General features: G+C 40.6%; 1 protein-coding gene across 5 annotated transcripts in view; it reads left to right on the forward strand.

The window, feature by feature from the left end:
- The window catches only part of pacsin1b (protein kinase C and casein kinase substrate in neurons 1b), a 35253-nt gene that overhangs the window by 4422 nt on the left and 11665 nt on the right, over positions 1-19166 (forward strand). The window contains exons 2-3 of one of the 5 annotated variants that reach the window (XM_032514028.1): positions 5150-5237; positions 16766-16892. In XM_032514028.1, the coding sequence (XP_032369919.1) occupies positions 16833-16892 (60 nt within the window). In that variant the 5' untranslated portion in view covers positions 5150-5237; positions 16766-16832. Of the gene's footprint in view, positions 1-5149; positions 5259-11695; positions 11974-16765; positions 16893-19166 lie in introns of those variants that run through there. The other 4 variants (XM_032514031.1, XM_032514030.1, XM_032514027.1 and 1 more) reach the window with 4 other exon arrangements.

Below are 19166 nucleotides of genomic sequence, written 5' to 3' on the forward strand. Positions count from 1 at the left end.
TTTTAAAGTAGTATCTAGTTCCAGGTAGGCTTGCACGATTATTTGTTATAAAATTGCGGTCTTGATTCACCCTGTTCACGACTTAATTTTGAAATAACTTCAATTATATATATTACATTTTTAAATAACTTTGATTTAATTATTTAAACATGTATATATATTTATAGATGGACATATATTCTAATGTAATAAAGAATCTAGTGCTGATTAATTGATTAGTTCATCTACAGATAATTATTCAGCAATTATTTGGGTAGTTGATTAATTCCTTAAGTCATTTCCAATCAAAAAACTTTGAAAACTTGACTTTGATTTCCAGGTGCCCCAATGTGGAAATGCTTTTCTCTGTCTCACATTATGGCAAATCAAATAATTTACTGTTTTTGCACTGCTGGTCAGACAAAGTAAAGAAAAAAATCCCGTTGGGCTTTAGGACATTGTGATGAACGTTTTATAGCCAAAACGTTTCATTGATTAATTGAGAAAATAATAGGCAGATCGTACAATTTATTGAGAAAATGATCACTAGTTGCACCTGAGATGAATCCGTTCCTCTAGAAAAGAATTGTCCCAATTATTAGTTGCATCACCTGTCCTATAAAGATCAGTCTCTAGTTCCCAACCTGGGGGTCAACTGGGGGGCCCCAACATAAATCCAAGGGGTCACAAAATGGATTACTATATTATATTGACCTTTCTTGACTTTTTCTCTAATGTTTTTGTTGACCATTTCTAGCTTCTAAAATCCTTCAAAACTAAACATTTCAGAAGGAATAATCAATGTTTAGTTGAACTGCTCAAAACTCTCAGCTGTTGACACAAAGGGCCCTAACCTTTGTTGAGGTACTGCTTCTTCTTTTTAAGGTGTCACGAGACAAAAAGGCTGGAAGCAAGTGTTGCATGGCTGTAGGATTGCTCAAACATCATACTAGGCTAGTTTAATGTAAATCAGAGAGAGTCCAAGTTTCATTGAGGAATGTATGTGCCGTGGGATAGATAAGGGGTTGTGAGTTTGCATCTTGTGATGTGCATGCTTCTGCTTTCCCGAGTATGTAATCATCACTTTGGATCTCCGGGGCGCCTCAGCTGTAGATGGTACATTACAGACAGCTTAAGGGCAACATGAAGAGGCTATTAGAGGTGGTTGGCTGCAGGTTTGCTCTGCTCCTCTGAGGCTCAAGCGTGTCCGAGTTATTGTGTCAGCGACGTGCTTTAGAGCCAAAGGAGGAGTAGTGAAAAGGGCTTGGTGTTGCCATGGCAACAGTGTTTGTTAAAAATGGCGTCTGTGTGATGTGCATGGTGCAGTGAGTAGTGCATGTTTTAAGTAGAGCTGCAACTACCATTTATTTTTTATTATTGATCCATATGCAGATGTTATTTGTCAATTCATATATGAGTCGGTTGCTCTCTAAAATGTAGATAATAGTAAAATATGACACGGCAATTTTCAGAGAGCACAAGTGGGCTCAAGGACGTTGTTGTTATGCCTCCATGTAGGCGACAGCTGTGGCCAGAGGCATTATGTTTTCGGGTTGTCCGTCCGTCCTATTCATGTGAAAGCGATATATCAGGAACGCCTGGCGGAAATTTCTTCAAATTTGGCCCAAACATCCACTAGAAAAAGCTCACTATGACCTCATCTCTATCGCATTCTTGTCCCATATCCCGTTCCTCTGGTCGTCCATTACCAGCTCATTGGTTATGCTGATATCGCGCGTCGGGTAGTCTTGCATTGAAATATTTGTTGACGAAACTCAACAAATATTTCCATTATTGGTTAACCTGTCCATTGTTTTTCTCATTAATTGATGAATTGTTGCGATTTAACATTGTGAACTTTCAAACTTAAGTTAAAGCAGTTAAATTGCTGCCATTTTCTTAGGGTTGCAAACTATTATTGTCTCTGTGTTATTTTGTCTATAAACTGTCAGGAAATGGTGAAACCTGTCCATTTTTATTACTATTTTAATTGATCTTAGCCCAAATTAACATCTTCAGAATCCTCATTTTCTCTAACAGTCACTCCAAAACCCAACAGCAGCAAATGATCACATTTAAGAAGCTTGAACCAGAGAATATTTGCATTTTTATGAGAACAATGACTGAAACACTTAATTGATTACCAAAAATCTATGTCTACTGTATCTGTATTTAAATTCTTAATTGCTCGGCTTATCAATTAATTGACTAATCGATTAGCACAGAGTGTTTCCGTATGGTTGTATTTGAGTGTGTGTTTGCTACTAGGTGTTGGTGGCTTTTTTCAACAAATAAACAGGAATATTTATATCTGGAAAAGCTGTTTTTGCTTTGTTGGCTGAACAGCCGACAACATACTGCCTGCTGCATCACTGATGGTGTTTCCTCTCAGCTGATCTCCCTTCTAACAGCCAGAGCCTCTGGCCCAGAGGAGTTCTCATTCATACGACAACAACATAGGCTGTGTGTGTGTGTGTGTGGTGTGTGTGGTGTGTGTGTGTGGTTGTGTGTGTGTGTGTGTGTTGTGTGTGTGTGGTGTGTTGTGTGTGTGTGCGTGTGTGTTGGTGTGTTTGTGTGTGTGGTGTGTGTGTGTGTGTGTGTGTGTGTGCGCGTGCGCGCGCATGCTAGGATGTTAGCTACATACAGATTTTTACTTAGTATAGGACTTTACAGTGCTTTCTATGAATTTAATTGGATTTCAATGTCAAGGACTGCCGCTATTTTTTAATTATTGTTAATTTGTTGATTTTTTTCTTGATTAACCCATTTCTTGATAAATAATTGTGTGTGTGTGTGGCTCTCAAAGCTTTTCGCAGCTGTGCTGCACACTGCACTTTGGTCTTTAAGGGAGTCACTTCCATATTCCAGCCCTGTATCAGATTCAGTGTGTGCACTCTAGCAGTAATAGCAGTAATAAACTCCGTCATGACTCTGCACTGAGCAGTGAAAAAACAAACCAAAGGTTATTGATTACAAAGAAACTGTGATGGAGAGCCCAGAGGTCCTTCACACTTTCCCCGGAGTATTGATTAAATATTTTAAGCCTGGAGTATGAGAAAGTGGCTCTACGCAGAATATTAAAATGGTATTCCACAACCACGCATGCAGACATGTGTGGGTTTAATCTGCAGTAAATTGTAAATGTGAAGTGAAACTAAAATGATATTAGTAAGTCTCTGTTTCCAAGGCCAACAGTGAACGCTCAGTCTCAGTTTGTGGTTTTTAAACCACCAGAAAAACGATCATTTACTGCAATTCCACCACAGCTGCTGAGGAAGCTTGTGTGGAGCTCGTGGTGATTGTTTCGTTAACTACATCTAAAAGCATTCGCTTGTTCTTTTTGATTGGCATTTAATTAATTGAATTCCTTTACTTCCATTGCATTTAATGCATTTTTCATTTAATATAATATAGGGCTGGGCGATATAGAGAAAATCAAATATCACAATATTTTTTTTACCAATAACCTCCATATCAATACCACAATGAAATTGTAGTGGTGACTAGGTGCTTTCACAAAATATTTACACAATGACATTTTTGATAAATAATCATTAGTAATGTGGACATAGTGACTAAGTGGGTAAAGGCAAATAATAGAACAGTTACACTAGTCTGGTAAGTTCAGAAAATGGCATCACGTTACTTTAATGCAGCCTTTATAACCAGGAAAAAACAACACTTAAGCCATATTACGATATTACAAAATCCAAATTCTAAGATATCTAGTCTTAAATCACAATATCGATATAATATTAAAATATTGCCCAGCTCTAATATAATATAATAATAATATAATGTCAGATGATGTGAATGGAGCGCTGCAGCTTGAGCAAGGTGTCGGGGATCTCAGCAGAGTTCACGGAACAGTTTGACATTTCGAAGAATATGTTTATTCTTACAGAAAGTTAGATGATAAAGTTATTGTCATTTTATGTGTCCGTGAAATATGAAGCTGGAGCCAGGCGATGGTTAGCTTAGCATAAAGGCTGAAAGCAGGGGGAAACCGCTTGCATGGCTCTGACCAAGGATTATTTCATAGCTCACAAAATAAAACATCTTGTTATTTTCACAAAAATAGAGACCATGTTCTAGTGCTGTTATTTTAGTCACATTTTGTTAGTTTTTTTGAGTTTATGTATAAGCACTTGTTGAGAAAAAAAACAGCAAATATTCACAAATCGAATAACTAAAATACAAATATTATAAATAAAGAAAATATGCTTAATATCTTAGAGAGAAGTGATAGATCATGAAAATGCCTCAATTATAAGATTGTGTTTTCTATACCATGCAGCTCTTTCATTTGTTCTTTTGCCTTTTTGCCTTTGGGGGTCATATATTACTTCCGGCAATAATGGGAGATAACACCGGGGTCAAATGGTTGAGCCCCACAGGGAGAAACCTGATTAGACGATCCACAGATGGTACATAATAGGGACATGAGCATCTGTCTGTGTGAATAGACAACTGGCTTTATTTGAGTCTTTCTTGACTCATACACACCTGCCTGCCCTGATTCCTTTCATTCACAGTATCACACTAAATAACAGAAGAGCTTTGTGTATTGAAATGTTGAGGCATTTATTTTGCTCTCAAATGCTGTTCTCCCAGGATAATTTGTTATTTTGAGAGAATTGTTTTATTCATGTATACATGCATCATTGAATTTTAATATTGACCTCAGACATGGTTCCCTTCAGCTGAAAGACACAAGACTATTCATTCTCCACACGTGTCATTCATTGGACATCAGCCAATCTGTATTGATTGCGAGGATGCAGCGCGGCTGACCTGATACCCCGATGTTGACTCATCCCTGTCTGTCTTCCACAGAGCCGGCTTTATCTACCCACCCGTGTGGCCGTCCCCTCCCTCTGTACTTCCTGTCTGCCTTGTTTAACTTTGCGACGAGTAATTTTCATCCTCCTCTCTCTTGGTCTGTCCCTGAATTGCCTGACAACATGGCACCTGTCTAATGAATGTGTGCGACAAGGGAGAGCCCTCAAGTGTCCACCCTCCCTTACTCCCTCCCTAGCTAATTATTGATGCCTTGATGTGTCTTCTCAGGGATATGTCAAAGTCCAGTGTGCGTGTGTGTGGAAAAGGCGTGCTTGACCGCAGGATGTGTCATGGTTGCAGCTGAGCGATGACGCTCTTTCATTCTAAGTTTCAGATGTCAGTTCCCCTGAAAGCTGTCAGAAATTACTTGGAGTGACACCGTTGAGGACTGAACGGCTGCAGAGAGGACAGACCAGGTTCAGTATCTGCTCTGATCTGTAATCACAGAACTCCTTTTAGACCTTATAGTTGTATACTTGTGGTTCTGTAGCTGAATACGTTGTAGTGAGCTTTTGAATGACTTAATTATGGGGTTTTGTGTGTGTGTGTGTGTGTGTGTGTGTGTGTGTGTGTGTGTGTGTGTGTGTGTGTGTGTGGTGTGTGTATTTAGTGGTTTTTTTAAACGGGTCATGGTAAAAAAAAAAAAGACAAGAAAGAATGTCATCTTAGATTAAGTACACACGGACCTTGATCCTCGCTTAATCTAATTAAAGGTATGGGTTTTAAAAGAGTGTGCCACTGATAAAGCATTGCACTCCTATAATGTTGTCAGACTCACAAAAAGCATCAAAATCAATGTAGCAGAACCAAAGATATCGGCTTTTTTATTCCATGTATTCTTCCTCCTTGTCAAAACCTGGCACCCACATTACCCACAATGCAATTTGACCGCTGACAGTTCGGTCTGAGGTATGAGTGTGATCTTCTAGTAGCTAAAATAGAGGACTATTGTAGGTGTTTAAGTCTGCTTGTGTCCAGGACTTCTGTATTAGTGATGATCGTGAATATTATTGTGAATATTGAATATAATACAAGCGCTTTTTAGTTGCTTGGATGCAGCATCAACACCTTTTTTTTGCATGTGTTTGACCTACTGAGCTGACAGATACAGCTACACATATTTGTACCGGGGAATTGCTACAATCCTCGACTGCTCCCTATTAAGCGACACCACCAGGGCCGCTGAGGGTTATCCAGGTTTCCGTATTGAGGGCGGTGAGAGCAGCTACAGATTGTCTTTGTTCATTCACATTTTGTTTACCTACAGCAGTCATGTTCACTCACGTCAGGATGCTTTGTAGAGCTGGAGTAGTTTACCAGGGACTGTCACTGGTGATATTAAACTCAAGAAGAGTGTATTTCTCTTTGCAAAATACCATAAGATTTCAAATGAACACACACATCGGTATGGGCTTTAGTTTACAGTACACATGTAGATGTCTTTCGTGCTGTTGGGATTATCCGTATTGTCCTCAAGATGTTTAACACTTTATACACAAAGTTCTCCTTCAGGCCTGTTGTAGTGCTGCTTTCTGGTATCAATCTCCCTTTGTTGTATAGTACAATTATCTCGACAGCGACTTGAGATTACATCAAACCTTAAAGAGTTTCTCCACGTGATTCAGGTTGGTCATCTCATCTATCTGTTTACAGCAGTGTAAATTATTGATGAATGGGGTTCTATATATAGGACTTGAGTGTGATGAGGGCAGCAGCAGAAACGCAGTTTGTCCCGAGGGAGAGAAAAAGTAATGCGTTTGAATAATGTGGCCAAGATCTCGCCATACGGGAGGTGTGCTTAGAGGCAGGGTCCAAAATTGACTTTTGTGTCCACCATTTTATGTTTTGGATTTTTTATCCTGTTTTCTTTTCCTTCTCCGTGTTCCCTCCCTGGTCTTGTGTTTGTGTCTTGTTCCTCCCCGGTCTTGTGTTCCCCTGAGTGTCTGTATGTTCTGTTTCCTGTTTTATTTTGAAGTCTGGTTTTTGTCTCATCCTGTCTTTAGTTGTACTTCCTGTGTCTTCCCACTCGTGTGATTACTTGATTTTTTCCACCTGCCTCCCTGCCCTCCTGTCACCTGCCTCTCGTTACCTCAGTACCTTGTGTATTTAATGTCTGTGCTACCCTTCTTGTCAGATTGTTTTGTCCTGTCAGCGTCTTCCTGTCGGTGTTCCAGATCTTCCCCGTGAGTTTTCCCCTGTGTAGTTTACCCTGTGTTTGTATTGCCTTCCCCCTTGGACCTGTTTTTTGAGGTTTTGGGACTTTGTGTTGCCGTTTATGGATTCCGTGTTTTTGTTACCCCGTTTTCTATGGAAATAAAGCCCTGTGAAGTTCTCTCCTGCCTGCCTTACCTTCTCGGCTTTTGGGTCCTCCTTCATCCCACGTAACACCAGCCACAATCATAGTGAATGAATAAAAGTTACCAGCCACTCAATAGATTACCGTTGTTTTTTGGCTGGTTAATGAAGCAAATCTGCCAGCCACTTGCACTTTGACCAGCATTTGGCTAATTAATGGTGTCACAGTAATTTTGGACTGCAGCTCCAGTGACAGAGTGCAAGAGTATAGGAGGATACAATATAGGTACAATATGTAATACTGACAGCTAGTTTTTCAAATAGTTACTGCAGTACAAATTCAAAATACTGGAAAGGGTCCTCTTTCCGGCCCCCTCCCCAGATCTGAAGTTCACGGAGGTTTCCAGGCTGAAACCGATGCATCCAAATGTTGCTAGACGCTTGTCTCATATATCCAGACCTTAGCTACTCCGCTGTGTTGTGGAGTATCTAGATATTGAAAGTCATAAAAATGCTCACGCGGAGCTCTTTACCCAACTGACACACACTTTTTCGGCTTAGAATTACGGTTGGAATCGCTAAAACACAAAAACCTTGCTGTCCTCTCCACCCAATAACTCACCGTTGTCACAGCCACTGAACAAGCTACACATTGTAAACAGCCGTGGCAAGCTTGCCTGGTGCTTCTGTAACGTTAGCATGGCGGCGTTAGCCAGGACCAGTCGGGATCACTTTACTGGCTGTGTCTCAAGTGTTTTTGCCTGCAACCAACTTGGGTACTCTCGTTATATTTCAACGTGAGTACGCAAATGTTGAAATGTCCGTCCCTTGTAGCTGTGAGGAATTAGCCTGAAGCTAATGTTTAAAATCTCATCGGCTTCAGTAAGCCGCATCAGAATGCAGCATGCTTCTACCAAGATCTATAAATGTTTGTGATTGGCTGTCTAATGTTACACGTCAGGCACGCAGGCAGGAAAAAACTATGTTGCGCACTGTGACGGGGCTCAAAAATAAATAAAAACATTTGTGGCGTAATGTGAAACGTAATTTATTTTTTTATTTTTGTTATAATAGATTTTATTAAAAAATGGTATCAAAAAAAGTATCTTTTAGGAACCGCTGTTGGATATTACGGTATTGTATTGGTATCAATACCGGTATTGAACAATTTTTAACAATACCCAGCAATACCAGTACAACACTTAAGATAAGATAATTTGTTTATTAGTCCCCAATGGGGAAATTACTGCACTACACTATGTGTACACACTTTTTGTTAGTACTCACACACAGGCCTGACATACACACACATGCTCAGGACCTATACATGCACTATACATGGAGAGATGTCAGAGTGAGTGGGCTGCCAGCTGAACCAGCGCCCTGAGCGGTTGGGGGGGTACGGCGCCTTGCTCAAGAGCACCTGGCAGTGCTCTGGAGGTGAATTGGCATCTCTCCAGCCACCTATCCACACTCCCAACTTTTTGGATCTATACGGGGATTTGAACCAGTGACCCTCCGGTTCCCAACCCAACTCCCTATGGGGTGAGCTACTGCCACCCCCCAAATACATATATATATACATACATATATATAATACACTGTGTGTGTGTGTTTGTATATGTGTATATATATATATATATATACATACACACTGTGTGTGTGTATATAGTGTATATAGTGTCCTCATCACCCTCACCTCACTTGTCACCACTCCACACCCAGCTGAACACTCAGCAGAGCCACTGGTCCACTCTGCTCTCTGTGGGCCTTTGTCCTCGTGACAGTCGGGCCATCAGACAGTGACATCACGTCAGTGCCGTTGGCAGGGTGATCGAGCTGCAGCCCAGACTGTGAAAGCTGTGAAAGAGGTCTCAATCTCTTCTTCTACTGGTTTTCAAACACACCGTGTGCCTTTGATAATAACTGTGCTTGAAATAATGTTGCCATGGAGAGGGCAGGTACAATGTTGCACATGTGAGGTGTTGGTATGGTCAAAGAGGATTAACTACTTTCTACATGCGTGATTGTAACATTTGGGATGAACGAATATATGGATGTATTCCATTTGGCTCTGCATTGTACCCTGACAAAGGCTACTTTACTGTCGTATAGCTAACCTTTTGTCCTCAACTTTATGACAAGTTGTCTAATTATTAATCAATTTATGGCTGCCATGTCAACAGCACAGACCTGCCCTCTGGCCTTCATGCAAATTCAGAACGTTACGTATATTTACCTTAGAGTCACCTTCACCCTTCTTATGCTCTGCTTAAAATTGTCTGAATCTCCCATTAGTTAGCCCCCGCCTTGCCTGTGCTTTACTGGAGCCTACTGAAAGGAATTTGTGGTCTATTGAAATGGAGCCTCTTATTATCTAGACCGCTGGACCAAAGTATTTAAAAACATACTCTCATTCCACCTTTTACTTTGTTCTTCCCTTCCTCCTTCTAAGAATGTGTGCACACTCAAAGTCAAACTAAGTGAACCTTAATTTGAGATGTCATTGTTGTCTCTGCTGAGTCAGTCTGTATTAACACACAGTATAGGTCACTACAGAGAGAAGGACTGACTCAGAACAGAAGTTTAGTAAGACCCTTACTACAGGTGTACGTACGCCCAAATTGGGAGTGTATGCCAAAGAAATTTCAGATTTATAAAACCGTGCGCACACACATCTGTAAGCGATGTTCCCTTTTAGATTACCCACAAGTGTATGTACGTGAAACCGCCCTGTACACGCCCATTTGTAACCATAAATAGTCAATGTAAAGCACCTTATGAATGCTGATAAGCATGTCCATGACCCTGGCAGGCTGAATCAGGCCGAATCATGACGACTGGTGGAGATAAAGCAAAAAAACCTCTCGGATGCTCGTGAAGTTCTGCAAATCAAATTATAATTTCGGCCTGTTCCCGCACAATGTAGGGAAACCTGACTACACAGGCACTACGACGCTCAGGCACAGCTTCGATATATACCAGACCAACAGGTATAGGATAAAATTTAACCTGAACTATAGTATATCCAAACAAGTCTTAGTGATAAAGTTAAAGATTATAATATTTATATAAAACACTTTGCTGTAAACGGCCGGTTGCCCCCAGAGTGGCGAGAACTGTATTTGGACCGGGATGGCACAGTTCCGGCGCGGTGCCATCTCTACTGGACCCAATTCAGGTCATAGATCCGAGACTGCAGCTTTAGGGAGTTTAAATTGCCATATTAGCCAGTCATCGTCATGGTCCCTGAAGTCTCTTTTTCTCCTGATTCTTCCACTGGCGTAGTCCTCCTGCAGAGCCAGCAGTGTCATCACGCAGCATTACGCACAATTTGTGATTGTTAACACCTTGCCAAAAGCACAGCATCAACTATGTCCCCCACCCACAGATACAATTTCAAGACAAAATTGTAAAAGGCAAACACACTTTTCTTCATGCCGGTTTTGTCACCAACAGTATTAAAGTTCAGTCTGATAACCAGGACATTAAGTGTAACGATTGCGCGAGAGCTTAACGGCTGTATTTCCAGACTTTGACATTTGACGATATATGCAAAGACAATTAGTTATTTACACTGTGTTCTGCCGTCAGCTATTGCTAGGGTATTTGATGCTATCATGGAGTCGAGCCATCTCCTCCTCCTGCGCTCCGTAGTGGGCAATGTGACGGTGAGACATCCTATTAAACATAAAAAAAAAACGATTTAAGATTTGAGTTGGATTTTACAAGGTGTTTATGGAACAATTATCACTCAGTACAAGTGCAATTAACACTGCTGGATTTATCTTCATGATAACGTGGATGATACGGAGAGAAAAAAACGTGTGTGAGCCATTTCCCACTGTCTCCAAAATGTGCGTACGCATGGGTCAGAGTTTGTGTGGAACATTCTGAAGTTAGTTTTTTTATAAATCACAACCTTTGCGTGGGAAGTGGCGTACGCAAATTTTCAGCCCAGTTTTGTGCATATGCCACATTTATAAATGAGACCTCTGAACCTGAAAATTATGTTTAAATCCATATATAAATATTCCTTTTGTTTCAGCATTTGTAGACCGTTATTTACAGTTAATGAACCTGAAAAAACAGGAGCTTTAATGTGATCATACAGCAGTATCAGAGTCTTCTTGTTGTTTTTTTTGTAGAAGCTGCTACTATATGGTTTCCCAGCATTTAATATAGAGGGGAAAAAAAACACCGCTCACCTGGTACCTTAGACTTTAGATCTTAGACCCAAATGAGGTGCTGGAGTTATGGACTATCAATCTCAATGAATAAAAGCCTCTGCACACTCAAATCTGTGCAACAATCTTTTACCATCTTCCCAGCATTTCATAAAATATCCATGACTAATATATTGAGTAATATTACCAAGTGTATACATTCATAGGTCTCCATTAGCCTCAGTTCCACCGAAGGCTCATCATTATACACCTCACACATCCACACTACAGCATCACCCCCGCCCCCTTTTCTCTCTCTCCCCCTCTCTCTCTCTCCCTCCCTCTGCCCTGCTGCTCTGTCTGAGCCATTCAAGCAAAGCACCACAGGATTATCCCTCACTCATTGAGAAACACACACACACACACACACGTATACACACAGTTTTTTTTCCTGCACAGTGCTACTGGAAGATCTCAGATCCACAGATTAGTGCTCCTCTTCTCCTGCTCTGCACGCTGATGCTTGGTGGCTCAGTCAGTCAGAGAGGACGGCGGGCAGTGCAGAGCAACAATAGGCCAACAGGAGGGGGAGAAGAAGAGGTGAGGAGGAGAGGGGCTGACTGCTGGACGAGGCCACGTGTCTCTTTTTCTCCTAACTGTAGCCTTAGCCACTGTTAACGGAGGACTGGGGGTAAGCTTTTGTTGCTGTGGAGGGGGGGCTGTGTTCTCCCTCGCTCCGGCCGGGTGTGTTGACGGTCTTTGTCTTGGGCTCGGACTCTCTTAAAGTGTTGATGCTACCGGCTGTCTGCTCTGCGAGTTGTGGTGCTTTTTGGTGCATGTGTGCTTGGGTTTAGAGGGATGGGAATTCCCAGTGATGCTCTCTTTAGTCTCATTGCTTGTTTGTGAGGATGTGGATCTTTGACTGAGACTGCACAATGTACTGACGGAAGAGGAGAAGAAGAGTGAAGAATGAATCAATTTGATGGTGCCTGAACCTTGGAGGGTGCTGCCTGTGTGTGTGTGTGTGTGTGTGTGTGTGTGTGTGTGTGTGTGTGTGTGTGTGTGTGTGTGTGTGTGTGTGTGTGTGTGTGTGTGTGTGTGTGTGTGTGTGTGTGTGTGTGTGTGTGTGTGGGTATTGTTTGTCTGGCTACAATAAATAACACACTAGCACTTTAAATTACAAATACAGGCAGATTGATCTCATTATCTGTGTCTTCTGGTTGGCATTGATAAAACAAAAAAAGTGGAAGAAGCTAGTCAGTGGCTGTTTTCTTATACTGAGATCTGCCTTTCTGCGAGCCAAGCAAAGGGCTCCCCTGAACAAAAGCCCCCTCTCGGCATGCAGCTAATGGATTAACTCAGCATGATAAACACCCACTCATGCCATGCTCCACGCTGCATCCGGCTGAGGCGTTTGTTTTTCCCGACGCTGTTGTGTTCGACCACCGTGGAAATTCCCCCTCAATTAACTGGATTTTGGATATTGGAGTTTCCTTCACTTCCGTCTCTCCTTTCATCTCTGCCCTTCATTTTTCAAAAGTGTTGCTCCATCCACTGGTCCATGGTTGACCCAAATACCCATGCAGCTCCCACCCCTCCCCCTGACCTCCTATCAAAACACATCACTGCCTTTTCTCTTTCTGTTGTTTCATATAGGTCTCTTCTACATCTAATCCTGTGATTTTTCTTTAGTTACTTATAACAAAATTATCTACTCTTCAATTTCTAATCACCTGTTTGTCTCATTTAGAGTACATATAGACTGCATAGACAGCGCTGACTTGGAACAGTCTCATGATGTTTTATAAATGTTTGTGACCAATCAAATTGTGATTCTTAATGTCGTCTAAAGAAGAAATCAACGTTTTTTGCGACCGCATTTTATTTTTATTTGTTTTATTGTTTTGTTAATGTGTCTTAAAGAAAGGTCATGTAAATGTTAAATGTTAAATGTAGGGCTACAGCCAGCGGCTGGTTAGCTTAGCATAAAGGCTGGGAACAGGGGATGCCTGGCTCAACCAGCACCATTAAAGCCTGCTAGTTAACATGTTATACCTCGTTTGGGTAATCCGTGCAAAAATCAAAGTATAAAAACGGGTTATAAATTATGTGAGGTTGCCATGGTAACCAGCACACACTTCAGTAAGTTACTGCTTCTTGCCAAGAAATAGCCTGGCACATGAACCCTTTAGAGATGTCAGATTTGGGTTCTTTTGGTCCAGAGCCTTGTCTAGCAATTTCCCCGTTTTTAAGTCTTTGTGCTAAGCTAAGCTATCTGGCTGCCGGCTGTAACTTAATATTTACCGTACATACCGACATGAGAGTGGTATCAACCTTCTCGTGTAACCCTTGGCAAGAAAGCAAAATGTCTAACTATTCCTTGAACAGAGATTGTTATTCATTCTGAGGTAAGATGACTCATTCTCAGCCAACTTTGGTTGAAAATGACCTTTTAACAAACGATGCATCATTACAACATCACAGGACAAACCTTTATCAAATGCCTTCACAGCATCTGTTTATTGCTATTTTGTATTCCAGCAGAGGCTCAGTGAAACCTGACGGCAGGTAGCTGCCATTTCACTGTGCTGATAACAGTCAAATGGCAGTTCATTTGCATTCTCTCTTTGCTTCTTACCTTGATCTGGGTTTCTGTTTGTTTGTAGCCACACCTGCATATCCTCCTCCTTGTGTAATCTATCTATATGTTTGTCTTCCATAATTAATACTTGTGCAAATATCTAAAGTAAACATGTCCGGGCTTTGTCATAGCATATCATGTCAAAGCATATCATATCATAGCGGGTGTAGGGTTATGTTAGTCATATTTGCATAATGTTGTCCATTCTGACTACTGGTCATGCTCACTTTCATCCCTTTGTGTGGTTTCTCCCAAAGATCCCTGTGCAGATTCTAACTAATCTGGGGGGACTTTATGCTGTTAACTTTCGGTCAGAGTAATAGAGACCGAAAAGATAGAAATTCATTTAGGCAGCTTTAGGAGGCTGGAGTGGCTTTGCTTGTTCTAAATGTTTTTTTTTTTTACCGGACTCTCCATTTCCTTAAATCTACAATGGATGTGCTAAGTGAAACTAAACTAAACAGATTTTTTTAATCAAGTTTTAAGTCTCACTCAATAAGATGATAACATTTATACCAAAATGTGGTGGTACCAACAATATGTAATTTGTTTGGAAATGGGTCCAAAAGCCTGGTTTAGTCCTTTTACTGTACGCCCATCTTGAATTGTGCCTAACAAATCAAAATTTAAAATCAAATATCTTATTTTTTTTTCTTTTATTGAATGGACCTAAAAAAAAAAAGGTTACGGTCAGTCAAAAGTTTAGGGTCAGGAATTGGAGAGGTCAAAGTATATCAGAAGTTCTCTTTAACTATTGTTTGTGATGCTGTAACAAAACTCAGTGACTAATGACCTCTCACTCGAAGCCCCTCGTCATTTCAGCTTGCTGTGTGATCAGTGCGGTCCTTTTTTAAAATTTCAGTGTGGGCTGTGACCTGAACCTGAGCGTGTGGAGGTGAGCGTGGCACTGGTGATGCTGCAGTAGCACCAGGATAATGTTTTCAGTGTGTCTGTGTCTTCACTCACTTAATATGCTGAGGGTCTGCATTCACATCGTCAGACGCAGATCACTGCCTACTTATTCTGTTCTATTTGCTGGTTTGTTGTAATAATCAGTCCCTTTGCAGATAGAGAGATACATGGACAGATTTTAGACACTAGGCCTCAGACAAAAGCTTGTATCTCCCTAGTGGTCGGTTTGCATTTCTAGTTGTTTTGTTTTGTTGTGTTTGTGGCTTCTCTTTGTGGTCGTTTTTCTTCCATGTGGCCGTTTCCATCTCCCCGTAGTCCACTGGCATCTTTTTTTGTAGTTGCTGTGATTGTTGTGCGTGTCATTTTGCATCTCTGAAGTCATGTTGCATTATCTCCCTAGTTGTTTAGCATCTCTTTTAGGGGTGGGGGGAAAAATCGATACAGCGTAGTATTGCGATATTTTCAGGGACAATACTGTATCAATACACAGGCGCCAATTATCAATCTTTTATTGTGTGTGTGTGTGTGTGTGTGTGTGTTTCAGTTTGTCTGCTTGACAATTCCATTTTGCAGCAATAAAATTGAAGTGATATGAACAAACACAAAGAAATGTATATTTTTAGATAAAACAGATGTGGACGAAGTTTCTTTTTGGGGACATCATTTGAAATTGTGAAAAATTTGAAGTTTGAAAAAAAGTTATAAATTGCTTATAAATTGCTATAAATTTTGCTTCTCTCTATGGTCATTTTCTGTCTGGTTGTGGTTGTTTTGCTTCTTAGTTTGCATTTTGGTGTGTCTTTGTAGTCATTTGATTGACTTTCCAACAAGAACCCCTTGGACTCCTGTGCCTGTGACCGGTAGGACCGTTCAGCATTCCATCCATGGATGGATGGATGGATGGATGGATGGATGGATGGATGGATGGATGGATGGATGGATGGATGGATGGATGGATGGATGGATGGATGGATGGATCCTTTTGATTTCATCTCTTCTTCCACTCATGTTGTGCCCTAATTTCAGCATGAGTCATCATAAGCAGCCAGGTCACAGTTATTCATTTCTGCAGCAGCATTAAGGTGTTCCTGCGTGGCCTCGTGATTGTTATCTAGAATGATGGAAGATTACTCTGCAATTAGTCTGCATTGTTCTGACAGAAAGTACATGATAAGAAGACTGATAATTGCATATTGACGTAGTCATCTCAGAGGAGCGGAGAGAGAAACAGGTGTGTTAGGGTGGTTTGAGACATACCTGAGCCTATCTGATAACAGTGTGTGGAAAGTAAAATGCTCGGTTGATGAACTTTGACCTCCGCTGATAGTCATTGATCTCGTCATCTTTAGTATTGGAATGTACAAATGTGTATTAATAGCTTATTCAGCTGTGTGTTTCAATGGTGTGAAAGTTATTAGAGCTGAAGCAACTGTTTGATTGACAGAACAGCAATTCAATCGAACAAAAATACTTCATTCAATACTACTTTCTCCATTTTATATAAATGTGCTTTGAGGCTGTTGGTTATGTAAAACAATTATTTGAAGACATTACCTTGTGCTCTCAAATATTATGAGGGGAAATTCTTTTAATCAACACTTATGTCTTTATGGATCAGTCCATTTGTTGTTTAAAAGGAAATTATGAATCAATGAATGGTTTAAGTTATTGTTTTCTTCTAAAAGTGCCAGGCATCAATTGTGATAATGTTCTGCTTTCTGTGTTTTGTATGACAAACTGAATGTCTTTAGGGTTTGGCCTGTTTGATAGGCAAAATAAGCAACTTCAAGCCGTCATGTTGGGCTTTAGGAAATTGTAAAAGGCTTTTTTATCTCAATTTCTAGAGATTTTATGAAGATTTAATTGAAAAACAATCGGCAGACGATGGGACTGTTAGCACTTCTCACAATCTCTGTGTCTTCTCTCCCAGTGCATGAGGAACGGGACTCTGCTGCAGACCGCCACAGCCTGAAGCCATCCTGCCAAATCTGGAGACCATGTCTGGAGCCTACGACGAGTCCGCCAGCCAGGAGGAGACCACAGACAGCTTCTGGGAGGTGAGACAGCAGTGAACAGTCTTGGGCAGATTAAACCTACACTCTAAGAAATAAATCGGTAAAATGACTGTGCTGGCAGCTCAATAACCGGACTTTGTTTTGTAACTAAAACCAGAACTTTTGGTGTCGAGCATCAGAAAAAAACATTTTTATTCAAAATTATGCTCAGTTAGTAAACTTCTGAAAAGAAATCAGCTCTTTAACCCTCGTGTTGTCCTCCCGGGTCAGAAACGGAAAAAAAAACTGTAATTTTTGTCCCTTTTTCAGACTTTGTTTTTAGTTTTCACTAACACCACCTTCCTACCACTAGTTTTACACTACTTTTTTGAATTCATGGTGAATAACCTTCTTTTATACAGAATTATACCTAATATTTGAGTTAAAAAAGCAGAAATTATGAATTATTTTGACTAATAGTTAAGATCAGAGGAACATACAGATGAGTTTAGTCAGGAAGGAAAGTGATCAGTTGTATTTGCAAAGAGCATTGAATGGAATCCAATCCATTTTTTTTGTGGTAATTTGGTTTAAAAGAAACCCATATTTAAGATATAGACATTTTTTAAAGGGGTCAAATTTGAACCGAGGGTTAAATCTGTTTTTTTAAGGCTTTTCAATTACTTTTTAACACTTCAAACTCTTTTGTTACGCTCGCTAATCCAAGTCCTGGTAAATAATTTATGATACCGGTGTTGTTTACGTAAGATAGCATTAGTGATATCCAACAAAAATTCACATATGGAACACATGACTAACCCAAACAACATTTAAAAAAAACTACATCCAATAAAACATGCATGTTGTTAATTTCCCCACACAATTACTTACTGCTGAAATTTGAAATGTAAATGAACAGAAATACAACTGTGTATCACATTTTGTGGACATGTTATGTTCAAATATACAGTCATACAACTGTTAAGACACAGATGTTTCTTAGAGAGTAACTGGGAACTGGCACTGCTTAGTGATGAACTCCCACTGACCCTGCTTCGCCTATGAGCTGAGAGGAACGATCCAAGTCCTAGTTTATCACTCAGTTAATAAGCACAGATTCACACATAAACACTCACTTCTACAAACAATGTATAGTGATTGCTTACTGAGCATCTAGTCTCTGAGCCAGCACAGATCTGTTGGTGGCATTCACTTTGAATCACTCAGCAGAATGACGGACGGTTACGTTTAAGTGCCATTATTTCTAATTGAGTTCACCCAGCCAGCATAACCATCTGTTATAATAAGTGCAACAATTAAAAAACAAATGATTTACTACTATGGTTCAGCCCGTACCTTGGTTGCTCTCTCAATGTAACCATCAGGGACTATTGTTCATCTATGGATGGACGCGGAGATGACACTGATTGTTTTCACCTCTGATACAGCGCTTATTAGAGATGACACGGTAGGCAGCATTTATCACCACCTGCATTCATGGCAGCATTCATCTCATCCTGCCTTCATGCTGTCCTGCTGAAATTGCCAAATTAAACCTTTTAGTTGAAGCGGAACCCTTCTCTGTATCATAACCTCATTGTCTTGGAAGTTTGAGCCTTTGTTAATAAGCCTGTTCATGTAACAGCTGGGCTTTTTCATTTCACATCAGCTGATTGCTTAGAAATTCCGGTACTTACGGTCTTACGTGGGACCAAATAATTTCTGACACGTTAATATGTCTAAACCAACAATTAGCGAATACAATTTGAGTTCTGGGGACAGGTTCATAGATGAATGATAGGGTTGCAAGTAACAGTAAATGGTGCAATGCCTGAGAGCTAGTTCAGACAGTCAACTCGAGCTGCACTGCTCCACACACACACGACGTGCTTCATTCTCCGTATCATTTACCAAACACACACCCTCTATTTAAGCTGCCCATCTCTGCCTCGTCAATGCTGCTGTCGCCGTGCACCTGTATCACTGCCTGCTGTTAACCCCACCACCATCCCAGCATGCACCTGCAGGCTCCGGCCTGGGGGAAGCTACTTCATCATCACGCCCCGATTTCTCGTGTAAACCCAATCTGCAGGGAGGGATGAGGTCGGAGTCTGCTGTTATAATAAACCTGTCAAACGAGTTGTCTGACTGAAACTATAATAATTATTATGATGTAAAGTTGTCTTAATTAATCCAGTAATTGTTTGTTCAGAAACGAGAAAGTAACATAAGACAAAGAAAAGCAGCAAATCAAGCAGGCAGGACTAATATTTCTTACATTTGCCTCAGGCAAACACAATTTGGAGAAAAATATGAATCACGATGATTTTTTTTTTT

This window comes from Etheostoma spectabile, chromosome 4, assembly GCF_008692095.1.
Source record: "Etheostoma spectabile isolate EspeVRDwgs_2016 chromosome 4, UIUC_Espe_1.0, whole genome shotgun sequence".
Classification (NCBI taxonomy): domain Eukaryota; kingdom Metazoa; phylum Chordata; class Actinopteri; order Perciformes; family Percidae; genus Etheostoma; species Etheostoma spectabile.